Genomic DNA, 26,780 nt, shown 5'->3' on the forward strand with positions numbered 1-26,780 from the left:
AGGGCTGTCAATCGATAAAAAAAAAATTAACTAATTAATTGCACAATTTGCTGTAATTAATCGCGATTAATCACTTTTTTAAATTGAGACTGAAGCTTATAATAATGGATATTTAAATGCTAAATCATACTGCAAATATGAAGAAAAAACTAAGTTCAGAATGTTTAATATCTTTCAGAACAACAGCAGCAACAATTTGGCTTAGTCCGGCTGAAGGCTGCTGGAAACGGCTAGAAACTGTCTGACTTGAGAACAGATTTTTGTCACCGTCCCCGGCTGCTGTCGCCTGCTCTCGTCTACTTTACAGGCGAGGCGCAGTTCATCTCCAACGAGTCTATGTTCAGTCGGCGGCAGGGCAGTCGGGACTCACCCGGAAATGGCGAGCGGAATGAGGTGACTAGTCTCTCAAAATCTGACGAAAATCTTCTAAACTGACCTTTGTTGAGCTGAAATGAAGACAGATTCAGCAACTGCACGGCCTATTTCTCGCTTAAAATGTTTTCAGAAACATGTTTCACTACGAACTATTTTAGTACAATATGAGATCGTATTCTGAACGGCCGCTGTGACAGTCTGGCTTTGCATTTCCGGAGAAAACAAACCCATGTGAAGCGTTCGTCCAAAGCTGCCGGTTTTCATTACTTGGGCAACAATACAGAGTAGCGCCGCCTGCTGTTATGTAGATGTATTACGTTTCTCAGCCGCCACATGAAGTAAACAAACACAGCTGCGTTAATTTCGGTAATTTTTTTTAACGAGTTAAATATTAAAACATTAACGCAAAAATTAACGCGTTAATTTTGACAGACCTAATTATTGTATATCCTATAGGCTAATATGCAATTATGTATTTTTGTATCTCTTTTTTATACTATGTATATTGTATTGTGTTTTATGGACCTGTGTCTGCAATAAAGTTCTAAATCTCTAAATCGTACTTCAACACAAAGTTGTTACCTTCTTATTCTCAAACCTTGTATTAACACATTTGTCCTGGTATTGTTACCTTTAATTCCACTGTAATTTGTGGGCTGTAATAACCAAAAACAAATCATTTTGTTAGTTTTTCATTACAAATTTCTTGGAATTATTCATTAAGACAACATATTTGAATAAAATGCTAATATCAAATTATCGCCCAGCCCAATCACCGAAATTATGAAAAACTAAAACATAGTCTAACTTTTCTTAGTGAGACGGAAACAGTGCAACTATTCAGGTTTTCTTTCCAGAAAGTCTGGTCCAAATAGATTATCAAAATCAAGAAAGCAACTACAAAAGTATAAAGTTACAGAAGCTTTACCATAAGGCAGACATGCAAAGAGGGTTAGGGTAACATCAGGTTTCATTCTTCTTTCATTGTTGATCATGTGGAGCTTCAAACTAGAAGATCAAATAACCATTCTGATCATTTACACTCCTATTATACCCAGGCCATTTAAACTTAGCATATCTGTCATCAAAAGTGAACATTTATGACCTCATTTATGCTTAAAATGTATCACTTGGCTCATTTCCCTGTGCACACAATTTTTGTAGCTGTGTTTAGAATAAGCAAAATGCTGAAAACACCAAACAGTGTTTGAAAGCAAACACATTTTTGAAACTAGGCCTACATCTATTTATCTTGTATTATTTTTATTGACTCTGTAATTACTTAGGCGGCCTGAATGTAGGTCAAATACACATATGCCAAACTGTGGGAACATTAAAATATTTATAAAATGTCTAAAAACCACATGATACAGTTGGTTATTTTGCCAGGAAGTGCAGCTGATTCCAAAACCATCTTATAATTTTTTATTACACAGCTTGGTTGAATAGGCCTACTTGATTCTGAATGGTTAATCACGGCCTTCTGCAGTCTTCTATTTCTATATAACAGACTGTTGCCATGGACTGAGTTCTGATCATAGACTCTGGTGGACTATTTTCAAAACAATATAATAGTTTTCAAATAAATATTTTTGCTTATACCGCTGATCAGCTGGTCACAAAGGGAAAGAGAGGATGGAGGAAACGGAGATTGCTAACAGCTCTAATGGCAATAGTGCAGAACTCTGAACACTGATTTTAAACACCAAGTTGTGTTTACAGCTGTTGGAGAGTACTGTTGCATACTGTATGTAAAAAAAAAAAAAGTTGTATAAAGCCTATTGTGGCTCCAGAGGGTGCTGTGTCTGATAAATTGCCTCAAGTTATTTCACCTGAGGTGACATCGGTCAGGGGCATTGCATTGTTGGTAATGTACTGTAAGCACCAAATTTCAACAAGAAAGAAGAATGCATGGAATAAAAAAGCAATATCTCTGGTTCTGCTGCATCGATTTTGGACCCTTTTTTTAACTGTCCGTCTGTCAATAGTATAGGAGTGCAATGCTAAATCTGGAGTACTCATAACTGTAATGACTGTAGCTACATCTTAATAAAGCCTAAATGATGTAAGAAGGTATTGCCTTTCTTTTGACTATACCACAACAAGATCCTATGGTCCGTTACTCAACACAACAGTTATGAATGTACAGCAGCAATTGTAATAGTATATAATAGTACAGTCAGCATACCAGACTCATTTCTTTTTTTATGTGTTTACCTGCTTACGCATTTACTGGTTTATCTCATCCCCCACTGGGTGTTTGTGTGTAAGCTTGTGCGTCACATTTGTGTTGATGTGTTTGTTGTTGTTTAGATTGATGCTGAGTTGCCAGATTATTGGGTAGATGCAGGTGAGAACTGGTGCAAGTACAAAAGTGGTACAGGCTGTTAGAATTTACTGTTTAGAACATGAGGAACACACACACATACTAACTTGCACAATCACATGCAACACCATTTCCATTCTTACATCAGATACACATAATAGCTAATTTAGTTTTCTGGTTTCGGAACAGAATAAGAAGAACAGTTTGTTATTCTAATCTTGCATTCAATATAACTCTTACAAAGCTGTCTTCTTGTGCTGTGCTGAGGACAGTCATTACTTGAGTTCTTACTGGGAATGTCAGCAACAATTGGCTTCCCTTCTCTGTCACAAACTGTTACTGGCATCGTGATGCAGACGCAGACTGAGAGTGAAACCCTATTTTTTTGTATGTCGCCGCCTTCCTGTCCTTCTTTTGAACTATCAGTATCACTCTCTCTCTCTCTTTTTGGCTGTACAGTAGGCTATATCTGATAAAAAAAGTTACACTACCAGTGAATTCAACGGTTTGCTCATGGGGAATGTAAACAGCACCTCCACCTCAGCTAACCTCATTCCCTGGTTGCAGTGAACTCACTGACTGGGTGCCCTGATAAAACAGGTGAAGAGCAACTTTATAGTTTAGTTTAGTTTTAGTTTATAATGTCATGGACAGACCCCCTTAAATTCAATGTCCAGTAAAAGGAGCAGCTTAGAGAGACAGATGTTTTTGTATTTGATTACACCTTCCCAGCTCAGCAGTTTACAGTTATTTACTGTAAGATAATACGGTCATGTGAACTGTTAGGCTTCTGTGTTTTCTTGTAAAGAGTACCTAGTGGCTTTAGTGATGAGCTGTTAGTTTGTCCCCAGCTTGTCAGACAATATGTTAGATGTGACATAATCATGGCATCCATAAATAATTTGGCAGAATTAAAAGTTAGTGCATTTCTAATATATTTAAAATTGGCTAGGCTAAACTTGACCCTATTGCACACTTTCTTAATATGTACTTTAAAAGAAAGATTAGAATCAATAATAATGCCCAGATACTTAAATTGTGGCATAATACTAATGTTTTGACCCAAGATGGTTATATTTGACACAATGTTACATTGTTGAATGGTGAAAAACATTCCTACAGTTTAATTTACATTAAGTTGAATGCAGGAACAATTTAGCCAATCGGTGATCTGATCCATGATTGTGGTGAGTTTGGCAGCACCCAGATGTTTTGACTTGGCATGCACATATACTACGGTGTTGTCCGCATACATTAGTGTTTTGACATCAGGGCAAACAGACGGCAAATAATTAATATATAAACTAAACAAAAGCGAGCAAAGTATCGATCCTTGTGGTACCCCTGTGCATAAGCCAAGAGCTGATGAACGATGACCGCTCACAGAAACACACACTGCGGGTAAATACAGTTTCTGCACTGGCTTGGATTCACTCACACAGCAAGCACCAACTCAGTGAGTAAGAACATCTTCTAAGGTAATTCTCCTTGTGAGCAATTTTTATCATTAGTTTTGGAGCAGCAAAATGCTGGCAAATTCAGGCTGTGGTGGTAATTGGTGTTTGTAAGGCTGATCTCTTCTAAAACCCTCTTTTGCTGCTAATAGATCATATTGCCTTGTCAGCTATTAAATCCAAAGGTCACGTTGGTCAGTTGACTTAAAGGTTAGCTTCATGCTTTTCTCTCTATGCAAAGCAGATACGGATCATTCTTAAAAGCATGTTTTTTGCTAAATCTGCTAGTTGGGCTCCACCAGTCTATACAGTATTATTACTTAATGTATAATAACTCAGAATAGCTCAGGGTATGCTACAGTTATTGTAAAATTTGAGAGCTTTTGTGCCATTAACCACAGTCTATACCAGTTTTCTATGCTGAAGAGTTTGTTATTTTGCAGCACAGACATTTCAGAGCTGTAGATTGACATGAAGCTTAATTGCAACAAAGAATATAGTCTTTTTAAACTGCTATCTATACAGCCTGAGCGATAGATGGCTTTTAAAAGAATGTGCTTTTGGCTCAATCATGCTGTTCCCACGTTTGATGGTTTGATGGTTTGATGGTAATGGTGCATTTTAAACATATTCATCTAAACGGAGACTTATTAAATACGTTCACAATACATATATTTAATGTGAAGTAAAGTGGCTGTGCATAAAAAGAACTGTCCATAAAGTGACACAGTGGCAATATGAATGCAAACTGTCTCCAGCCTTAATTATTTGAACCCCCTATTATGATATTTTAATGTGCATCATGTTGACATGTTTGCTGCACATTACTGCAGCCGTTTCCTCTTTATATTTGGTACATTTCAGCACATTTAAGACATCAGTTTGTGATCTTTCTACTCATAATTAAAAATCTTTTATGGTTTAAATATGCATAGTTACACATTCTTTTTAACAGAAAGGCAGAAAGATGGACGATGTGCCAATGCCATTCAGCAATAGTAAGTTATTATCCAGACTTCCTGTCTAATAGGGGCAGTGTAGCCCTGTTTGACTATATTGTAAGTACATTAAAGTTTGTGCTCTGATTTAAGACTAAATCTGCTGAATACACAAGCAACTCAAAGACATTTTTGGATGATACACACATATATGACACTCCTCAAAGCCCCTTGAGGCAAATGTGTGATTTGTGATATTGTGCTATAAATGAAATGTACTTGATTTTTTTTATTTGATTTGATTTGACCACTTAAATATAAAAACATGAAACAGTACTCTGTGTCATACATTAAAATACATAAATAGTCAGGGATAACACAATAAAGCCCAAAGACTTATTTCCATTGTGGTCCCTTAACTAATAAATGTTTTTAAAGAAAATGCACGTTTTTTGTAAGTCCTTTGTTGTGTCTATTTTATAGCCTTGGTAAATTTCACATTTCACTTTTTTCCTAAATCAAGCATGTGGTTGACCAAATACTTTATCCAATATAGTTCATAGATCACCTCTCATAAGGCATTGATTATACTTGTGTCAGATGAATTACAGACCTTTTATGTCAAGATAATTGTTGACTAATTATTTTTTTTGATCTAGTTGCTTTTTTGGCTTTCTTTCTTTGACCTGAACCTTCAAAGTTGACATTTGTTGCACTTATATTTGGCTTATGTAGGTTCATGCACTGACATTTTATGGTTCAATTAAAAAAAAAAAACAGGGCACCTATCTTTAGAGTGCATTCTAAACAATGTATAAAACCAAATATGAAGCTTTATTTCTAACACTGCTTTAACCTTTGCTAACCACAGTTAAAAATGATCAGTTATGATGAAAAATGTCCCTAAATTTTATAACACTACACAGATTGAAGATGAATTATTATAGGACACTGAAGCTGATATTATTGTTCATTAAACAGGACCCCAGCAGGCTTTCTTCACAAGTATAACTTTAAGAATAATTGCAGCAGCAACAACAACTATAATGCTGTGTATACGGTTATACTATAATAATATTAATTTGCTCTAGAGTGGTAATTTATGTAAGAAAAGGGGTCAATAGCTTGAGCCTCAATACTCACTTTGCAGCCTAATTACAAATCAGGGTTTAGCACAAAAGGCCTATGTGGACTTGCCAGTTGCTTGTTCATTGGACAGAATTTGGCAAGTGTTCAGGTTAGAGATTTTGACAGAGGGGGGAGTAAAAACAAATTTGTTTCCAATTCAATTAAATTTTATTTATAGTATCAAATCATAACAAGAGTTATTTCGAGACACTTTACAGACAGAGTAGGTCTAGACCACACTCTATAATTTCCAAAGCCCCAACAATTCCAGTAATTCCCTCAAGAGCAAGAATTAGCAGTGGCTATTGCGACAGTGGCAAGGAAAAACTCCCTTTTAGGAAGAAACCTTGGCAGACAGCCGGTTGGGGGTGTGATGAACAGTGGCAATAATAGTCCCATTAAAGATAATGGAACAGTGACTACAATGGTAGTCGTAGTAGTTCATGTCATAGCAGGGCACAGCAGGGCGTTACGGGATGTAGCGTGGCACAGCAGAGCGTGGGTGGATGCAGTGGACACGGCAGGACGCAGCCGGACATTGCAGGGAATCGCAGAGCGTAGCAGGGTGTAGCAGGTCCACAGCAACAGCTGCACCCAAGACCCAGATCTTGGTGCCACCCTAATCCAAGGCAATATTCTAGGCGAAGAAGGAACATAAGGAGTGAACTCCCCAGAGCTAGGTTAGTAACAAGCATTTCTGGGACAAGGATGCACACAAAAGAAAACAAATGAAAAGAGAGATGAGAGAGCAGCTCAGTGTGTCATAGGAAGGAAGGAACTTCCCTGGCAGTCTAGAATTTATAACTAAGAGAGGCAGGTTAAGGAGAGAAGCCTGGTCGGGCTAGAACTCTTCCCAACCGTATCGGGCTGTACTAGCCCGCCTTTCTCTACTCTCACTATATTATTGATTATATGATAGATAAATCTGATGACTATGAAGAGAAGCAGGTGGGCTGGGTTAGGTGGACACTACAACTCCTCACTCCCTAACTATAGAGGATGGTTTTCAGTTTATTCTTAAATGTGGTGACGGTGTCTGCCCCCCCAACCCAAATTGGGAGCTGGTTTCACAGGAGAGGAGCCTGGTAGCTGAAGGCTCTGGCTCCCATTCTACTTTTAGAGACTCTAGGAACCACAAGTAGCTCTGAGTTCTGGGAGCGCAGTGCTCTAGTGGGACAATAAGGTACTAAGAGCTCTTCTAGATATGATGGTGCTTGACCATTTAGAGCTTTGTAGGTCAGGAGAAGGATTTTAAATTCAATCCTGGATTTTACAGGAAGCTAATACAGGAGAAATATGATCTCTTTTCTTAGTTCTTGTCAGAACATGAGTTGCAGCATTCTGGATCAGCTGGAGAGTCTTAAGGGACTTATTTGAGCAACCTGATAGTAAGGAATTACAGTAGTCCAGCCTGGAAGTAACGAATGCATGGACTAGTTTTTCAACATCGTTTTGCGACAGGATGTTCCTAATTTTGGCAATATTACGAAGATGGGAAAAGGCTGTTCTTGAGGTTTGTTTTAGGTGGGCGTTAAAGGATATATCCTGATCAAAAATAACTCGTCGATTTCTGACAGTAGTGCTGGAGGCCAGGACAATACCATCCAGGGTAGCTATATCTTTAGATAATGAAGTTCAGAGGTGCTTGGGGCCCAGCACAATAACTTCAGTTTTGTTTGAGTTTAACATCAGGAAATTGTAGGTCATCCAGGATTTTATATCTGTAATGCACGCTTGAAGTTTAGCTAACTGACGGCTTTCGTCACTTACACAATAGACTTGTCTGCTCTTTGTTACTCAAATTATTTTCATACAATAAACTAAAAACTCAGAGTTTGGAAATGTGCCCCTTTGGATTATATTGAGGATTAAATGCCCTGGTTGCCTGGAGCCTCTTAGATTCAAGTCCAGCAGCCACACATTTGTTGCATGTCATTCCCCATGTATCTCTGTCCTCATTTCCTATCAACAGTCTAATAAAGGCAGAACATATCCAAGAAATACTTGGAATAAAAGGAAAACCTAAACATGTTCAGTACTAAATCACAAACAATATATTTATCCACTCACCCCGATGGGTCTCTGGCTATGCAGAAATGTTTGGTTTTGGTTTTATTTGCAGAACTTTTCTACTGATATCCACTGCTTCCATAATGTAAAGCTTTCACGTTATGTTACTGTAAATAGTTCACAATAAAAATGTTGCCACTGTTACATTTTAAGTTTATTCAGTGTAAATGGGACATTGTTTTTGAATAATTTTGCTATTTAGTTTTTAAAAGGACATTTTTTTAATACTGTGAGCACCGCAAACAAAATTCCCTTTACCTCCATTGTATTTGGTTGGTGGCAGAAATCTCAAAACCTCTGCAAATTAAACCAAAGGGTTGCAACATCAACATGACGAGACATCACTGGGATCAATGAGAAACTGTTTGTGAATTGAATGAGCTGACCTTTAAATATGTCTTTTACCTGTAATTTAGTCAAATACCTAAATGAGAATGAGTCCAAGTTGTCCTGAGATTTATTTTTTTCAAAGGTCAAGAACATTTGAAACCCAAACTTGGGCCTCCATTAGTACACACATGTACTAATGGAGCACTGGTAAGTGTACATTAATCGATAAATATTCACATGAAGCAGATTAGTGTAACCTTCTATGTATACAGAGCAAGGTGTATTACACAACCACAGTAACATACTATATATCTCCATGAATTCTAAGTTATACATACATGCACATGAAGCACCACACGTCCAGTGTTTTAATATGTATTGGTAAATATGATCACCCATTGTTACCCAGCATTAAAAACTCACAGTGTTCTCTGTGATGTTTTGAGAACAGTGTGGTTTTCTCAGGCCCTGGGGAGCTCCTGCCTCTCTCCAGCCATGCTAGCTCTTAATGAGACATCCACATGCACAGGACACACTCTGCTCCTTCTAATCGAATGACTTGCATGGAGGTCCACACCTGCCCCCCCCTTTCCCCCTTCCCCCTGCCCCTTTTGGTTTATGTCTGCCCATCCTTGTTTCTTTTCTTGCAGATAGAACAGCATGGGCGTCCGTGCCTGTCTGCACAGCATGGACTGTCCACTTCCCTTCCTATCCTCTCCTTCTTCTTCTTCATCATTTCTAACCTAGGTTCACTCAGAACACTTGTAGAACACATAACTCAAATTAGTCCATTGTTCTGGTCCACTAAGGTGCCATCAGGAAAATGACTTTCTAACTGAAGACCTTCTCTGCTGAAGGGGACCAACAGAACTGTATGAATGTGTTATTGTCACTGAAAGGTCAAAGGTCAGTTTGTCAAAGAGGCCCTTTTAATGCATTAAAAGGATTGGCACTATATCCTATAACACCATAACTGAATTAGAAAAGTCTATTTATAAAGAACAATGTTGGCCTCTCACACCTCTACAAGTGCTGTAAATTGTCTTTGTATTTCACATTAGCATCAAAATATACTTGAAGTAGCCTACCAAAAGTTACTCATTATGCAGAATGGCCCATTTCAGAATAATATATCACTGGATTATAATTATTGACGCTTTAACGTGTTCATCACTTTAATGTTGCAGCTGATTAAGGTGGAGCTCATTTTGACTATTTTATTGACCTGCTAGCTTAACCTTTAATAATACATCATCATTTATTAGTTGATGTATCCTTTTTATTGATAATTTGAATCTGCAAAGTAAGTAACTAAAGTTGTCAAATAATAGTGTATTACAATATTGGCTTCTACATAAAAAGTAGTGGAGTGGATGTATTAAGTGTAGTAAGTGGAAATACTCAAGTAATTAAATACAAGTACCTGCTTTACGGTAGATCAAGAGCTCACATTACCAAAAACTAGCTATTTCGATTGTGATACATTTCAGGACTCCATATGGAAGATATTTTTATTTTTAAGAATTAATTTCATAGTTGAGGATATAACGATAAAGTATGAAACCTGGATTCTAATAGCCAAATCGTGATTGCTCTCGTTTGAAGAAAAATAGACCGCCCTCCTCTTTGCTCAGAACCTTATTTGACCCTCAAAAGGAAGCCCCCCACCTGCCCTCCAAATGGGACTAGCACTTTGGGAACTCAAAGCTTTAAAGAGAATAGTACTAACAATTCTTGGTTTGGTAGTTGAAGACGCTGTAGCAGATCATAGCCTACGGTATTACTACCCAGAGCTGGCTCCACCATGCCAGGAGGTAACGCGGTGGCCTGCGGTGGCCTACGGAGACACGTTTTGACAGATTCCTCAGCAGAGAGTTTCAGTAGGGAAAGGGGCGTTCACCAGCAAGTGTCAAACTAACAGCTGCGTCAAGCAGCCACAGATAGACACAAATTGATAGGAAGCTGAGCTATTCTGCTTTAAAATAAAAGCAAAATAGCTCGCTTTGAAAAACAGAACTGAACTTAAAGCTGTCCATCTGTCTTGGAAAACCTGGCCATTGTTGTACATTTATCTTCTTTAAAAAGCTCCGAACATTTTTTCATATGTAGGCTAATCGTTTAACAATCATTGTGATCGTTACAGCAACAACGCTTTTATTCTGAAAAGACAACGCGGAAGCGCTCCACTTGTTCCATTGAGCTTGACACGATTTCACTAACTGTCCGCCCTGCCCTGCCTGAGTTTGCAGTTGAGTGCGCCAGGGCAGCACGGCTGGATTATATAACTGTAAGGTACTCACGGGTTTAATGGCGCAAGAACAGAATATCGCGCCGCAGATCTGTGGATTCATTGCGGAATTATACTGAAGTTGCATGCGAGTGAGTGATCGATCACTTTTTCCTCCTACCGACGACGTGCGTTAAAAGTTATCGACAGATCTGCGAAACGGCGCACACGGTGCATGTCGCCAGCTCCAGCTAGGTCAACGACGTTGTTGACTTTAGTTATAAAATAGTTGATATTGCGGACGATGTTTTCTGCCGTACCGGGAGATTGATGGCAATACATTCAGTTGACATTTCACCACGCAATATTATTGCAAGGAAGGAGTGGTAGTCAAGAGCTCGACTGTGTGGAAATTGCGTTATTTCTCACTTTTTTCCCCCAATTTGGACTGACGGGAGATGACCTAACCGGCGGAGCGCATTCCTCTTTCACTACAGGTACGGTCTGTTAATAATGCAACTACTTGTCTTGTCATTATATCGCTGTGGAGAAATATCGAGAGATCCCTCGGGGTAGGCCGACGATGAGCGTCCACGGTGCTGCGTGGGCGCACTGACAGCTCTGTACCGTGCGCCCCACTAACGATAACTGTTTGTCCACCGCTCGGATGAACTATCTTATTTTTTGTGTAAGAAAGAGTAAATGTTGCACAAACTTCAACAGAACGGCAGCTTATCAGCCTCTCCGTCTGTGTAGGCGTGTGATCAGTGCAATTTCTCATCGCAGCCAACAGGTTGCACTAATGCTGTAATGATGTGTAGTGCTGTTCGGTGAGAAAAGTAGCAAGTCAACTTTTTTTTTTACTCTGATATACCAAGGACCATCATTACCTTCTCTAAAATGCATCACACCAGATACCTTATAGAGAAGATTGTGTCCGCATGTAGGCTATTGATTACAGGACCGATCCTTGTGTGTGGGCGGGGGGAAAAGTGGTGAAATTACCAAAATACAAAATCTTCCTAATTCTCCCTTCTTTTTGTAAAGAAACCATTGACAGACCTACAGGACCGCACAAGTCACTGGAACTAACTTTTAACACCACTGAGCAGCAGCAGATGCGCAAAGGAAGCGTAGCAAACAAACCGCTGCCCATATAGCATTAGCATTATATATTTTGTATGTGCTGTATGGAGTTATGTCTTCTAAGAATGTCACGACCGCTGCATTTACTGCATATAAATGGCAGATGAAGTTCAAAATTCTCAGCGATGTCAGGCCTGTTTTGTAATGTTTAGTCAGAAGCATTGACTTTGAAACAGACAAATTGCCGCAAGTGACAGCTTGCCTGGTTAGTTCTTTTCTGCCTCTCCAGATATGGCAGCCATCGTTGTTAATGATCAGCAGTTAAATTAGTGAGCTGCAGAACACTTACAAGCATAGAGCTTTCCTTTGAAAATATGTTTGCCACATGCACTGCTTGAATTCATTTAATTTTAAAATGTATAACCCTAACCCTTATTTTGTAATCTGACTCTTGACTGAATTGTCTCTCTTGCAAACGATCATAGACAGAATATTGGTGACTCCCGCAAATGACCAGAGGCCCATAGTGGGTTAATCTCTCTGGACAGATGTATGTTGTTGCACACATGCTGGCTGTATGTGGGACTGTCAGAGGCACTGCCTGTTACACAAGTTATGTCTGGGCAGGCCTTGCACTTCTTGCTTGATTTGAGGGGAGGGCACAGTTCAAAGAAATAACATGAGCATTATAGTTACTTATGGTATGTAATGGCTGTGGTCTCCCTTTCTTTCTGTACTGATTTTGGTCAGCCTGGTCTGTGCCATTTGTGCCTTTGCCATAGTGCTCCAGTGTGGGTGTGAGAGGAGGAGATGGCCTGTTTGATACAGCTGCTGTCATTTCTTGAAAAATATAAATAAATTAATAAGAGAATAAGCGTTTGCAGAGGCATAGTAGATGTGAGCTTTTTCAACTGCACCAAAACAAATTTGTTAATGGAGATATTTAAGACACCTATCACTGTGAACGATCAATATTAATGTGTGTGTATTTTTTTATATATATATATATATATATATATATATATATATATATATATATATATATATATATATATATATATATATATATATAGTAGCCACTGTGTATATCCTTTAATCCAGCATCAACTCTGTTCTCTAGCCTAACCTTGTCTCTCCTCTCTCTCACTCTGTGTGTGTTGTGCACTCTTTGCCTCACCCTCGCTGTCCTGTCAGGATAAAGAAATGGATCAGGGTGGACTAAAGCGCAACGGTAATCAAGACGACAGCCTGACATTTGGGGTGACAGGAGCCGGAGTAGGCAAAGATACGGATGACGCAGCTGGTTCACAGCTCCAGTCTGCAACGCACCTGTCTGGCCCCGGATCTCTGCCCCAGCCCACAGTGACCCCAAATGGACAGGGTGAAACCAAAGACCAGGGGGAGCTTGGAGGACTCTTTGAGTCCTCTCAGCATCATGTCCCATATGAGGGGTCAGACACAGAGGAGGGTAAAATCATCAAAATGCAGAAACAACACAAGGATATTGGTGTTTTCAACATGGAGGACAACTTGCCGCTGTTGAAACAGAGTATTTCCGATCCCAACCAGATGTCCACCTCTGTCATCAGCACCTCAGTCTCCTCCATCCTTGGCAACCTCCCTCTGTCCAACATTTTTTCCCAGCACATCAAGCAGGAGGGGGATTTTTCTCTGGATAAAGACTTGGAAACTTACAGCGGGCACACAGTCGCTGTTCCGTGTGATCTGGATTGCAACAGCAGTGGTCTAATCGAGGATTCCGAGATTTGGCAGGACCTGGACCTCTCTGATTCTCTGCCAGAAATCAGTGATTTTGAGTTGGATTCAGAAGTGGCACACTTGGATAACATCCTAAATTACAGCAGGGGGGGTGGTGGTTCGGTCAGTGGCTTGCTCAAGGAAACAAAGCCTATCGTGGGTAATGGAGTAAACTGTACCAATGCGAACGGCACGGGCCAGCAGCACCACCCCATAACCCAGCAGCACCGCCTTCTACAGCACCAGCAACATCAGCTTCACCATCAGCAGCAGCCTGCATCACTTCTCTCCAGCGTTATGATTAAGGAAGAGAAGGATCCCGGCGACTCTTTCACCCACATCCGTACTCCCGGTGTTGTGAAACTGGAGAAGCAGGACAGCGCTGGTTGCTGCCAGTCGCAGTGTTTCCAGAGCAGCATGAGCTCTCTCCATGGAGGAGGCGCCATGCCCTCGTCTATGGCCCTCAGTGCAGGACCTAGCTACCACTACAGAGCCAACCCGTCCTCCACAGTGTCCCGACAAGACCAGGAGCCTTTTGGCAATTACCCAAACCTCCCTCTGGTGGGGGAGAACTGGGGCAGGGGCAACAGTTTTGGAGAGTTGTCCGGGTTACAAAGGGGTGACGATGGGATCCCCTCTGCCGCAGCCGTGGCAAATTTTTCTGTCAGCTTCTCCAGGTACGTCTCACGGAATGATTTTATCCTGTCCTGTTTACTTTTCTCTCTGTGGCGGATTTGGTGTTTGCTTTCATTCATGGTATGCTTGACTTTGTATTTGTGTGCTCTGAAGGTATTTGCTGAGCTTGTTAAATGTCAAAATATTTACAAGTTTCAGTGCAAATTTCAGTTGAAGATTATTCATGCTGTACTGTAGTCTTAGCAGCCATACGTTTTCTCAGAGTAGGCACTGTGATCCAGACTCAGTGACCTGTTTGTTTTTGGAAATCTTTGCCACCTTTTTCTCTGTCAGGAAAATCTGTCTGGAAGATATATTAAGAACAGAAGCTGTTAGCAGTAGGAGCCTAAAGGTCAAACACACTGGACTGGACTTTTAATACCCTTTTTTTGATGCAACTTGTTTGTGTCACTGCAATGCTTAGAGTAAATCATTTTAGCCAGAAATAAATTGATTTGATTTAAAAATATGGGAATCATAAGTTAGACCTGACAGTCGAGAGAATGTTATTTTCTCTTCAAAAAAATAAGAATCTTTTTGCACTTCCTGCAACCCCACAGAAAATATCCTGTCTCTTTTTATGCTCTTGAAATCAAATCAAGCTCAGAGTGATGTATTAGTGCACCGGAGTACCCTGCACGACACCTCGAGTGTAAAAAAAAAAAAAACTAGGTGCGTTTCACAGCATTTAGGCCTGAGTTTTCCAGTGTGATTCTAACACGAAAGAAAAACTCTCTTCAATAAGGCCCAAAAAAGAGTATTCATGTGTTCTTGTATGTTTGTCTGTGACATTTTTTCTTTGTAAGGGAAGTGCTAGCACCCCTGGGGTGGAGGGCATCTGGCATCTTGTTGCTTCCAATTGACAGACACAGCAGGACACACATTCCTCCAATTCATCCGCATCACTCACCTCCCATTTAAGGAATGCCGTAACAAATGAAATATAGGAATACATTCTCCTTGATTTACTGGTTACAAGCTCAGAATCAGATGTTGAAAATATGTTTAGGGCACAATTGTGAAATTGTTCTCATACACAGTAACTCATCCTAATTTCACCATGCTCCACCTTCTGGAATTTTTCCAAAGTGGTTTTGTAACACAGTGCTTGTTTTAAAGATACCAGAGAGTTACGTAAATGTGTCATTCCTACAGGAAATGACTCATTAAGAAAACATGATGTGTGCATTTCTGAGGATGCAGTATGGTCATGTTTTAATGTGAGATAAATGAGTTCTGAGAGAATGTGCGTGCAGCACAGCGAGAATGAAAAGTGTCTGGGGGACACGCCCTCACTTCAGCTTTCTATCAAAGTTTTAACTGAATTGGGCATGAGGAAAACTTTGAGCTAAAGAGATTTATTTGCTTTTTTATGCGCTTCTTTGTGATCGTCAGCTTGAATGGGCAGATCACAAGATGTGTTTGATTAATAATGTGAGTCAGTACTGGCCTTCTGAAAGAGCCATTGAGGTGTGAGAGGCTCAGGCTGCTTTGTAAACAAGTCAAAGATGAACATGGGTGTCAGCTTCTGTTATCTCCCTGCTGTCACACTGATATGCTCCTGTGTTGTTGTGCTGTTAGCCAATTTAAACTGTGGAAAAGTCTCTTAAGTCATAGTTTAGTCATAGTCATCTTTTCTATCGTGGACTTGATTGTTACCACAAACACTGATGACAAAGCTTTGTAAAAACGCAAAGATGGCATCCTGATAAGCTGCATTTTAATCAGTTCATGATGGGTTTTATTCTGTTTTTTTTTTGTTTTTTTTGCTTTTCTGGTCAGGCCACAACAAGTGTCTTCACTTGCACTTGTTAAGTCAATCAAACAACAAACAGTGTTGTTTTGAAAAACTGAATCTGATAATGCCAAGAATCTGTGCCATATTGCTGTTTTATCCGAGGGACTTTCTGGTATGTTGATGCTCACTGCACCAGAATGGTGTGTGTTTTCTTACAGTGTTCTGTGATGTAGGGCACTGACACTCTGCAATGTCTAAACAGTGCAGTGCAAAAACCCTTACAGTAAATTAATGACGAAAACAAACCGATTTACCAACGGACAGAGTATTCTCATTTCTTAAATTATCATGTTCTCTGAAATGATAATGCTTTTTATTTTTAGATTAGAATTACCAAATATCCCATAAAATAAGACTCTGCTTAAACTGTCACTCAGTCACTTTTTTTTCTTCTCACCTACTCACCCCTGATGGCCCCTCAGAGCTCTTTTCACACAGTTATGCAAAAGCTGTAGACGTTGTTTCTGGATGTCAAAGGAAACACTCATCCACACGTGCGCCTATCTTTTTTTTTATCTGAAAATTGTGCTTTTGTTTAAAGTTTTAAGTGTGTTAAAATTATTTCTTTTTTTACTTTCCCCAGAATCGATATTTTTTATTTATTTTTTTTACCAGTGATTTACCTAAGTATTTTCTGTTTATGCAGTACTGCTGACTACATCATATTCGTTTTCAGCAAATCAGAGCGAAAGCAGAAAATGCAGAAAATACATGTTATATTGGCCTACTTCTTTACAAATGTCAGACTGACTGACATGTGATGTGCATTCTTCAACAATTACTTTTTAGAAATGTCTAATGATATATTACCTCTATAAGTGTATTAAACTTTTGTTTTTGTTAGAGAAGGAAATGAAAACTGCAATACAAATTGAATCGGAATAAAAGCATATCGTCCCTGCCCCAATGCATCATAACATAGTATTGTATTCTGCTAAACTGGGGTTTGCTGATGGTAAAACTGTGTTGGTTCAAAATGGCATTTGATGTTTTAATCCCCCAACACTAGGATTAGGCTATGGTTAGGTGACTTGAAGTCAACGGTCGTAGCGCTGCCTTGAAGTCGACGTTGGGGGCTTAAAACACCATCGAGCGGCATTTAACATATTTACAGCCTGGTACAAAAAATGGTTTTTGGCTCTATAGCTAAGTTCACTTTTGATGACAGCTGTGGGTTGTTCTGCATAATTAAGGTTGTTCTGCTTTGAGTGACAGGTAGGCTGTCATCACAGGAGGTGAGCATAGCCTGTGGGCTTACCTACTGTATTGTAGGCCACCTTAGCTCCTGCACGCTCCACCTCTTTGCCCATTTTTGGATGAGCCAACATCAGGCACTGCCAATATGACGACGGCAGGATCCACCGGGGGCCGCCTACTTTGAGCTTAATTTTGGAAAAGTAATGGAATAGTAGATGACAGAACATACTTAAAATGTTTTGGGGTATTTTATTAATTAAAAGAAATTGAAAATATTCTCATTAATTGTCATATTTAAATCCAATTTGACTAAATAGAAAACTAGAAAATGCACAGACTTCCACAGGAGGTGTATTGAGTAATTTGTGTTCAGGTTACTTTAGTGCACTACTGTAGTGTGTATGCTGATCTTGGGTTTATGGATGAAGTGCCAGACTTACAGTTAATGTCATTTATGTTTATAATTTCCATGCTCAATAATAATAATAATTGTAGTTTATGTGCTGTTAAGTGTTTTCTTGTATGTTTTTTCATACGTTAAGGTGTGTTTTGACTAGTACATTTATAACAATAATAACTGGATTATTGTAAAAATTTAGATCAAGGTGATAGTCTTATTAAAGTTTTTACATGCTAGGCTATGCAGTAATCTGTATGCCTATAGTTTAGTTGATGTGATTTCTTTGAACGTTAACTTTTGAATGCGTTGGGGGCTTAAAACACCAAACACCGAAGTGGCCACTCAATGAACTGCAGTTTTTGGCACTTCCGCATTGGTTTCATTTTTCAGCACCTGAGGTTGCCGCTTGTCTGAGAAACATCTGGCCTTCCTTCTGGATAGAAGCCTCGGAATAATGCCTCAGAACAAAGTCTATTAGTTTTGGGGACAGATCAAAGGGCCAATAGAAGGTAGACGTTATTCAGCAGAAACTTAAACACAAGTTGTAGTGCGGGATTTCAGCAGTAGTTGGGCGTGTACCATAAATGAGAATAAACAGGTTAATAATGATAATTAAGATGTATGCATTGGGTGATGATAAATGATTGCTATTTTAATTGCTCCTTAGCTATACTCAAAGCTTGGCATGAGTGTTAATGTGTGACGATGTCTGACCGGCTTAATTCAATACAGTTGCGTTCTTTTTACGTGTTTGTGCTTGTCGAACATAGGCCAGGTGACAGACATACAGTATTGTCTTTGTTGTTACCAGACATTGTGACTGCATTGTTTTGTTTCTATCTGTGGGTACTAATTTACTGAAGTGATCACTCCCTAAAGCAAAATTGGGTGACTGAATAGAATCATAATTTGTCACTTATGTGACGGTTTGTGAACACGTCATTTTCTAGAAACCACAAGACAAAATGCAAGGTCTGGCTGACATTATCATAATTGCATTGTGATGATCATATCATCATTTCACTAAACTCTGTTGTCCAAATGAATGATTCTAAACAAATTGCAGTTACACACTATCAAAAGAAGTTTTCTTTTACGCTTGTGAAGACTTTTGTCTGATGTTTTAAAAAAAAAAAAGAGGAACAATTGATTGCACTGTACCTCAATTTGATTGTTAACATGTGATTTTGCATGTATACTATATTGTAATACAAAGTCACTCCTTTTCATGTACATTATTTTACATAAAGTTTCACAACATAAATATAAATAACACTGCTTTTGCTATTCTTTTACCATGTCATGCATAAAAAAAAATATATAAGCTGCAAACAGAGAATGCAATGTCTTACTATAAGTGTCCTCCATAGTCATTTCACAACAGGCAGATAAAACAAACTAAAGCCAAACTAGGTCACACTCCTCTCTGTTGACTCAGTTTCCTGAATTTGTATTCTCTAAGATGTTGTAGCTGCATGGCTACATTTCACTGCTCTTTGCCTTTCACTGCATCTTACTGTTTAATTACTACTTTTCTAGTTTATTTCCCCCATCCTTCATCAGTTGCAAAGACAGGCCTTACATTTTCATTTGGGACACAAGCATTTATGCAACATGTTGTTGAGTGTGTGGGAATGCGTACCATAATGCTATTACTGTATATCCTGGAGTGAAGCATGCTGAAAAAACAGTTTTGGAATCCTTTACAGGCCCCTAAAGTATTGTGTATAGTCAGACTTTCAAAGACAGTGTCTCTAACTTGGTCATCAGTGTGAAACTGAAAGATCAAACTGATTCCATATAGGTGTTCTATCTTAAAGAGGCTTTATACATGCAGCCCAAACTCACAGCAAACTTGTCGGCTCTGATCATTAGCCAGGACGCATTTTTCAACAAGATGCTCTTTCATTCACTCACTCACTCTCGTCACTATTCTTCCCTCTGTCCCCCCTCTTTGGAGCTCTACTGTACTGAGTCTTTGATGTAGGCTTCGGTTGGGGTCACTGTAGTTCAGAGAGTAAAAGGACGCCTAGGCCTCTTGGCAGCCAAGCTGTTTCTTTTTAAGGCTGTTTTGGTGGCTGCTGGCATGTTTACGCTGGGGTTAGGTGTCATGAACATGTCCAAAGCCTATGTTACCGGCTACATGACGGATTTAACCTCTTTTTCAGGATAAAGCTAGTCTTTTTATTCACTGCAAAATATGGAAAGAAATAGCCCTACAATAAGTACTAATTTAGCAAAGCTTATAAGTAAGGTGTTGAATCATCAGTTAAATTCTGAAGCTAAGATTTTAGTGTTATTTAGAAATTGTCCTGTTACTTAACAGATAAACATATGCACTTATAAATGCCTCATTGCACATCATGTGATGGCTGTGAATGGTTGGTAAAGCTAGCTGGGAGGCATTTCTTGGTTTAGATTACAGTACCAATACTCAGAATAGCCTATGAGATCCTTGGTGAATAACTCAAGCAGAATTCTTTCTAAAGCAATCGTTGTGTTAGGAACTATGTGATGGCCATCATGACTTTGCTTCAAAGTTCCTGTGAGTGCCTATCTCTCCCTATGTCATACATTTGATCGCTTACGTACCAGTGTAATCTAGCTCAGCTTGCAACAATTGGACTTGAAGTTGACTGCTTGAAGGCAATTGTGTCAGTTTGTTTCTTTCCCGCCAATGCTTCCTCAGCTACATTTACATGAAATTCGGTAAGGGACCGTTCGGTATTTATGGAATGGACCACCGGAGGAAAATAGGGGAAGGTCATGTCTTTTTATTCTTTGCTGGGGTGAGGGTCATCCAAAATGTTTTACTCTGGGAGGGGGGTCACCCAACTTTTGTATTCATGAAAAGAGCAACATTTCAAAGTGGCTTGTTTGGTGCATATTTTTCCATGTAGCTCTCAGTCTCGGCCCCCCCATCAGCACCCTAGCAGATGGGTCTGACCGCATACGTGGAGTTTGCTGGGGGCAAGAGGAGCACTGCCCCTGGTGGCTGAAACGGGTAATTGCATTGTTTAAAAAATGAGTGGAATAATTTGGACTTTTATACGTTTATTCCACTTTGTTTAAACGGCAAAGTGGAGAGGCCTCGTTCACCTGTTTGGAGCTGGCTGGAATGTGACACGCGTAGGCCTTGCTGGATACATCGTGACATTCTTTGTGGATCTACTGATCACTGTGTACTACTTTTTTTTCGTGTCATTGGATTATGACAAAATAGAGATCTTTTTTTCTTAATGTGTTTATGGTGTGATTGCGCTGCGTTTGGAGAGGCATCTCAACAGACTGTAGGTCGAACACTGATTGTTTACTGTTACATTTTAGTTGAATTATTCCGCCACCGTCTGTCTATTGCGTTCCAAGACAGCTGTGCTGCGATGGGCGAGTGATTATTACCCATGTGTGCTTTGTTGAATGGTCTCAATGTTTTATTGTTTTATTTCATGTGAATACTACTTTACTAGATGAGTAACTTTGTATTTGAAGTATTGCAGTAATGCAGGAAGTGTGCATTTAGTTTCCATGCTTATTGTGTTTCCCCAACAATGTTAGTGAGTAAATCTACTGAAATGGCCACCACACCATAACAGAGGAGTGGGATGCGTAAGATGAGAAAGCAGAGGTTAAGCCACGTATCTCATAGCTGTAAAAAAACAATAGGCACCTGTACGTCTTTACCAAGCGCAAACCAGTACAGAAGGCATCAATAATATGTTGGGGAGGGTCACACCTCTTTTCCTAATCATTTTGGAGGGCCATACAAAATTTATTGCTGGCGAAGGGAGGGTCAAGTCTTTTTTGACGAAACGTCCCAAAACTCCTCCGGTGGCCTCTGAAATAAATGACGAACAGTGCTTAAGCAAACTGTGCTCGGGTATGTCAGGATCAAATATAGCCCTGACTGTACTGACTCACTGCACTTCATGAACAGAGGATTGTGCTTGTTATATTTGGCAACAACTCTATTAGGAAACAGGAAGTGCAGTGTCTAGAATGGCTCAGGCTGCTGCCCCCTTTTCCCTTTTTGGGTGAAGTGTCATTTTGGGTTAAAGATTACAGATATTGTTGTTTTTATTATTATTTAGGTACTTTTCTCAGAATTTGTGTGTTTACAGGAAATCACAAAGTGCTGTATGTTTCATTCATAGCTAGTTCTAATTAAGTAAGGGTTAATGCCCGATGAGGTGTCCATTGTCAGGTATTAATGGAAGACGGCGAGGCGCGAACCATCCGACAATGGACACCTCGAAGGGCATTAACCCGCTTATACCATGGTCACTTGCCAAATAACATATTTTTAAAATTTTAGTTTATATTTTAATTTGTTTTACAATCGAAATCTAAAGTTTATCCAAACAATAACTCTGTTTCCTGGTTACGCCTGACGATTTGACTAATCAGTGCAATCAGATACGACTTGCCTCCCTTAGCAACGGGAGATATTTATAGTCCGCTCAGCTACGAGCCAGAAAGCTAACGCTATGCTAGCAAGATACGAAGTCAATCGCATTGTGTACAGTAGGCAATCAGTAAAAATAATTTGACAGTATGTTGAACAACAAGACAAGCTAGCTATCCAGCCATGTCGTTATCCCCAAAACAATACGACTTTTACGAACAATTTTATCCGCGATGTGTAACGTTACTGTCGGCCGCAGCCTGAAGTGGCGACCTGAACAGTGAACGGGATGCGAGATAACGTTATTTGCTGTGAAACAGTCAGTTCAGAGGGGCAGTGTAACTTACTTCTTACAGCGTGTGTGTTAGCGCCATCCTGTGGTGTTCAGAAGACGAGGCACTGAAGCAGTGTTCAAATTAACAGATTCACATTTCCTTTTTGTTTTTATGTAGCTAGCGGATTAATTTAGAACAGTAAACAGTCAGTTTCACCAGAACTCCTTTAGTAGGTGTCCTACATCACTTTTTTATGGACACCCTGCAACCGAATCAGAATCAAGTATTCACCCAGAAAATGGTATGATCATAATTATTACACGGCTTGGTTGAATTCGACAGCATTCTGTGGTCTGCTAATTCCATAGACAGTATATAAGAATGGCCCAACAGATCCCGTTGCTCTGGACGGAGACCAGTGAAGGCTATTAGAAGCACTTTTCCAGTGATCGCTAGCTTTACTGCGCAGCCTCCAACTGAGAGAGACAATGTAAATGTGACGTGAGCAACGTGTCTGAAAGTTGTAAGTGTTCTGGTAGCTGTGCCAAGAGAAATCTCAATCCTTCCCAATCTTGCAGAGACGGAGCTTGTAGGTATATGTAAGGAGATAACATGGGCACAGGCTAATTATTGCTAACTAAAATGCTAGTTAACATTAGTAATTAAACCTAAACAGCTCGTGTAAGTTAAAACTGCCAGCGAGCTTCTCCTGTACTATACGGTAATTCCTCTACTATGTGACACAATCGTTAGCCTATTTTTACAAAAACGTCTGCTACGGAGCCATAACGTGAGATACAAGGTAATGGAGCCTTTTATACATTGTCGTGTTTCTTTAGAAATAAACAATGGACAAATAGAGTCTTTAAACGCTTCAGATGTAAAGTTATTCACTGTCAAGTGACGTCAAAATGAATGCTAGTCAGTGGAATGCTAACGGGAGGTGATCGCTTTGTAGCATAAAAATGGCGCCATAGGAGGTTCGAGTTCTGAAGCGAAGCTTACCCCCTTGGCTAATTCTTGGTAACAGACCGTTGCTAAGAATAACAGACCGTTGCCATGCATAGCAGAGCGTCGCTGTGGACGCAGTTCTGTTCACTCTGGAGGACAGTTACAGTTTAATGTGAATTACAGCAGCCGTTAGCCCGCTAGCTCACTTAACAACACCTCAGCTAATGTGTCAACCCTCAGTGATTTAAAGCTTTAGCGTGTAACTATTTGATATTAAAACGTCCATTACATTCAAGCCATTGCCAAATGAGTTGCTACAAAGCTAATTAAGACTATCAGTTCCACGCAACTCTCTCTGTATTTCTCAGTATGGCTATGTTCAGAAGATTGTGGCGTCCAGTGACTTTCCCGCGCAGAAACTCGAGTGAAGATAATTACCTCTTCTGAAGAGTCCATCGTGTTTTTTTAATGCTCCGTGTCCTCCTTGGCTACTAGCAACTGCATGTGGACGTGCAGATAGTTTTGTTGTCATTACTTAGAATTCTTCATGGGGGGGCGGCAGAAACTACACACTATAGCTTTAATACAGAATCTGGTTGAATACATTTGTCCACCTAGCTAGCGAAAGCAGGGCAGCAACCCATCACATCCCAACTCATTTTGACGGTAAAATATATGGCTACTACCACAACATGTAATGGGGGGGATAAAATGCGTACCCGGACCTGTGGCTTTTGCCAGAAATGTATTTATGACTGCCTCGCTCTACATTATCCCTTACTTAGCGCACAGCGCACCACCCCGCGGCTATATTTGTCTTTTGCTTTGTGGTCAGTGTGTTGTAGGTATAACCTTTCTCGAACAGTTTTAATGTTTAATACAGAAGATGTGTGACAGTACACCAAATGCCTTTTTGTTAAAGGAAATTTGGTGCTTGGCAGAAATAAACAAAAAATCTTCAGAAAGTGAAAAGCAGCAACTCCTCAAAATTAACAGTAACATTACAAACCAGATCAATAAGGTGGGAGAAAATTACATAAACTAGAAACAGTGTAAAACGTCTCAGGGTTTTCCCCAGGAAACCGGTTAGTGGAGGTGGTTAGCTATGCCATGCATCACCAACACCAAAAAAAGAAAGAAAAAAAATGTCTTTGTTTTCCACCCTTGTCTCCTGCATGCACATAACTTCCCCTACATTTGAACAGTTATGTTATCTTTTATAAAAGTGTAATGTCAGCCTCTGCTGTAAGACGCTGCAGGAATCTCTTTTTAGTTTTTAGTTGAATCTGGTAAACCATGAATAAATAAATCAATACTATTTTATCTCTGTGATTTTGCAATAGTAATATGTAAATAGAACTCACAATCTTAAAACACTTTTTTTAATCACAACTCTCCAATATGTTCTATTTTTGTGATAAAAGTTGAATGGAAAAGAAATCCCTTGTATGTTTACAATAAATCCAGAAATCCAGGATATCTTTTTATGGTTTTTATCAAAATATTTATATTGATTATCACCCCACACTTCTTCCGCTGTTAGTCTTACAATCTCAAAACTAATTGCCGTACTGAAACCTCTGTGTTCCTCTTTGTGTGATGAATGTTTCATTATCTGTGTTTGAGCAGCTTTAGAAACAAGCGCAAAAATATTGATTCATTTTGTCTCTATGACGAGACAAATGGAAGCATTCTGCAGGTTAACACAAACAATTAGAACAGGGCTTTGTTAGTGCCCTGTTTCACTCGAAGTCCTGTAAAGTGTAATGTGTCAAGACTTGTTTTCTGATCAATGAATCAAGTTGGTGGAATTTCCTGCCTCTGCTGCTTTCCAGTGATGATTGCCTGTTACTGTAAAAACCCTCAGAGCACTTGGGCACTGAGCCATTCCGTGTTTTCTGTAGGCTACTCTTTACTGTCTGTCTGATTTTCTGTGTCTGTGTGCTTGCTAAACTGTGAGATATTCTGTAGCTCTATTTGCGTCTTTTTGCGTTGCGCTGAATGTGGGTCATCATCGCCTCTTCTCTTGTCTGACACAGATGCAATCCTCTTTAATCCCTCCTTCCTGAGCCAGCAAGGAGGGGAATGTCTCTAATCTGAAGGAAGGAATACACACGTCTTTTTGTCTACATGTCCCTTGCCTTCTTGAGGTTCCTGATTAGACTAAAGGAAAAGTAGTCTGGGTGTGCCTGGCTTTGATTGCCAAGGTTCAGGGATCACTGTTTGTTAATCTGGTCATCTTTCCCACAAACAGAAGCAGGATACTTTAAAAGGGAGTTTGGATTCTAAGTTGGAGAAAATGTCTGCTATTTACTAGAGGTGTGAATCTTCACTGATCTCCCGATTCGATTACGATTATCATGTCAGCGATTCAGTTTGATTCGATATCTCGATGCATGAAATACATTTTTCTATTAAAGCCATGTAGGATATTTAATTCCTAGCTTTTCAAGCTTCAAAAGCAAAATATTCTGCAGTGCTCCAATACAAAATAAATTGGATACATAAAACTACAGCACTGAGCACATGGCACTTCCTGAATGTGCAAAACACCGAATATGTAAACAGAAATGTTGTTAGGCCTACATTAAGTTGTAAACAGAAATAATTGATTATGAGGCTGCCGATTATCGATGCAGCATCGTCCATGTCCACGACTCGATGCATTGATTATTTGATTAATTTCAACACCTCTACTATTTACTATTTTGCACTGTAAAAACAGTGCAAATTAAAAATCATATTTTCATAATATTTGAGAATCTCTGATAAAGGCTTCATGTCATTTTTTAAATAGGAGTCTATACAAATAGGGCTTTAGAGTGGAGTGAATATGTGATTCATTTGCTTCTCTATAATGGGTTATTTTTAAAGAGTGTAAGGAGTTATCCCTCCACCTGATCAGTGCCAGCAGGGTGGCAGAGTAACCAGGGAGACTGTCAGCAGGAGGCCACAGGTTCAGACCCCTCTGTTAGCAGCATCAGACTTGTTGAAGTTTGAGCAACTTGATTAATCCTTCCAGTCCCAGAGTAGCAGCTCTTTTGATTTGCTGAGGGCCATTTAGATACATGCAATGTACAATATAACTGACCCAAGCTTTTGAAGCCTGAAGATCATATATTTGAGGTCATAGTTGTTTATGTTTGGAATTGCCGATCAGCCTGGATTGCAAGAAATATTTCCTCAATGCCAATTTTTTCAAAGCCGGGGTAAGGAAAAGGTGCAGTTTTTTTTGTCTCTACAGAGTGTAAAAACAACTGGATGTGATCTTTGGTGGTCAATGGAGGAAGAGTTGAAGACAACCTTGAAACCATGTTAAGTTTGAGTTTTTCTACACATCAGTAACTTAAAGGATTTTACAGCTCGAAAACACCTGATGGAGCCCTGAAG

General features: G+C 39.6%; 1 protein-coding gene across 1 annotated transcript in view; it reads left to right on the top strand.

The window, feature by feature from the left end:
• Positions 1–10,875: 10,875 nt before the first annotated feature.
• The window catches only part of LOC114567389 (glucocorticoid receptor), a 73,067-nt gene continuing 57,162 nt past the window's right edge, over positions 10,876–26,780 (top strand). The window contains 5 exon segments of the mRNA XM_028596491.1: positions 10,876–10,908; positions 13,129–13,783; positions 13,786–13,833; positions 13,836–13,853; positions 13,856–14,369. Coding sequence (XP_028452292.1) covers positions 13,138–13,783; positions 13,786–13,833; positions 13,836–13,853; positions 13,856–14,369 — 1,226 coding nt within the window. The 5' untranslated portion in view covers positions 10,876–10,908; positions 13,129–13,137.

The sequence above is a fragment of the Perca flavescens genome, chromosome 13, assembly GCF_004354835.1.
Source record: "Perca flavescens isolate YP-PL-M2 chromosome 13, PFLA_1.0, whole genome shotgun sequence".
Taxonomy (NCBI): Eukaryota; Metazoa; Chordata; class Actinopteri; order Perciformes; family Percidae; genus Perca; species Perca flavescens.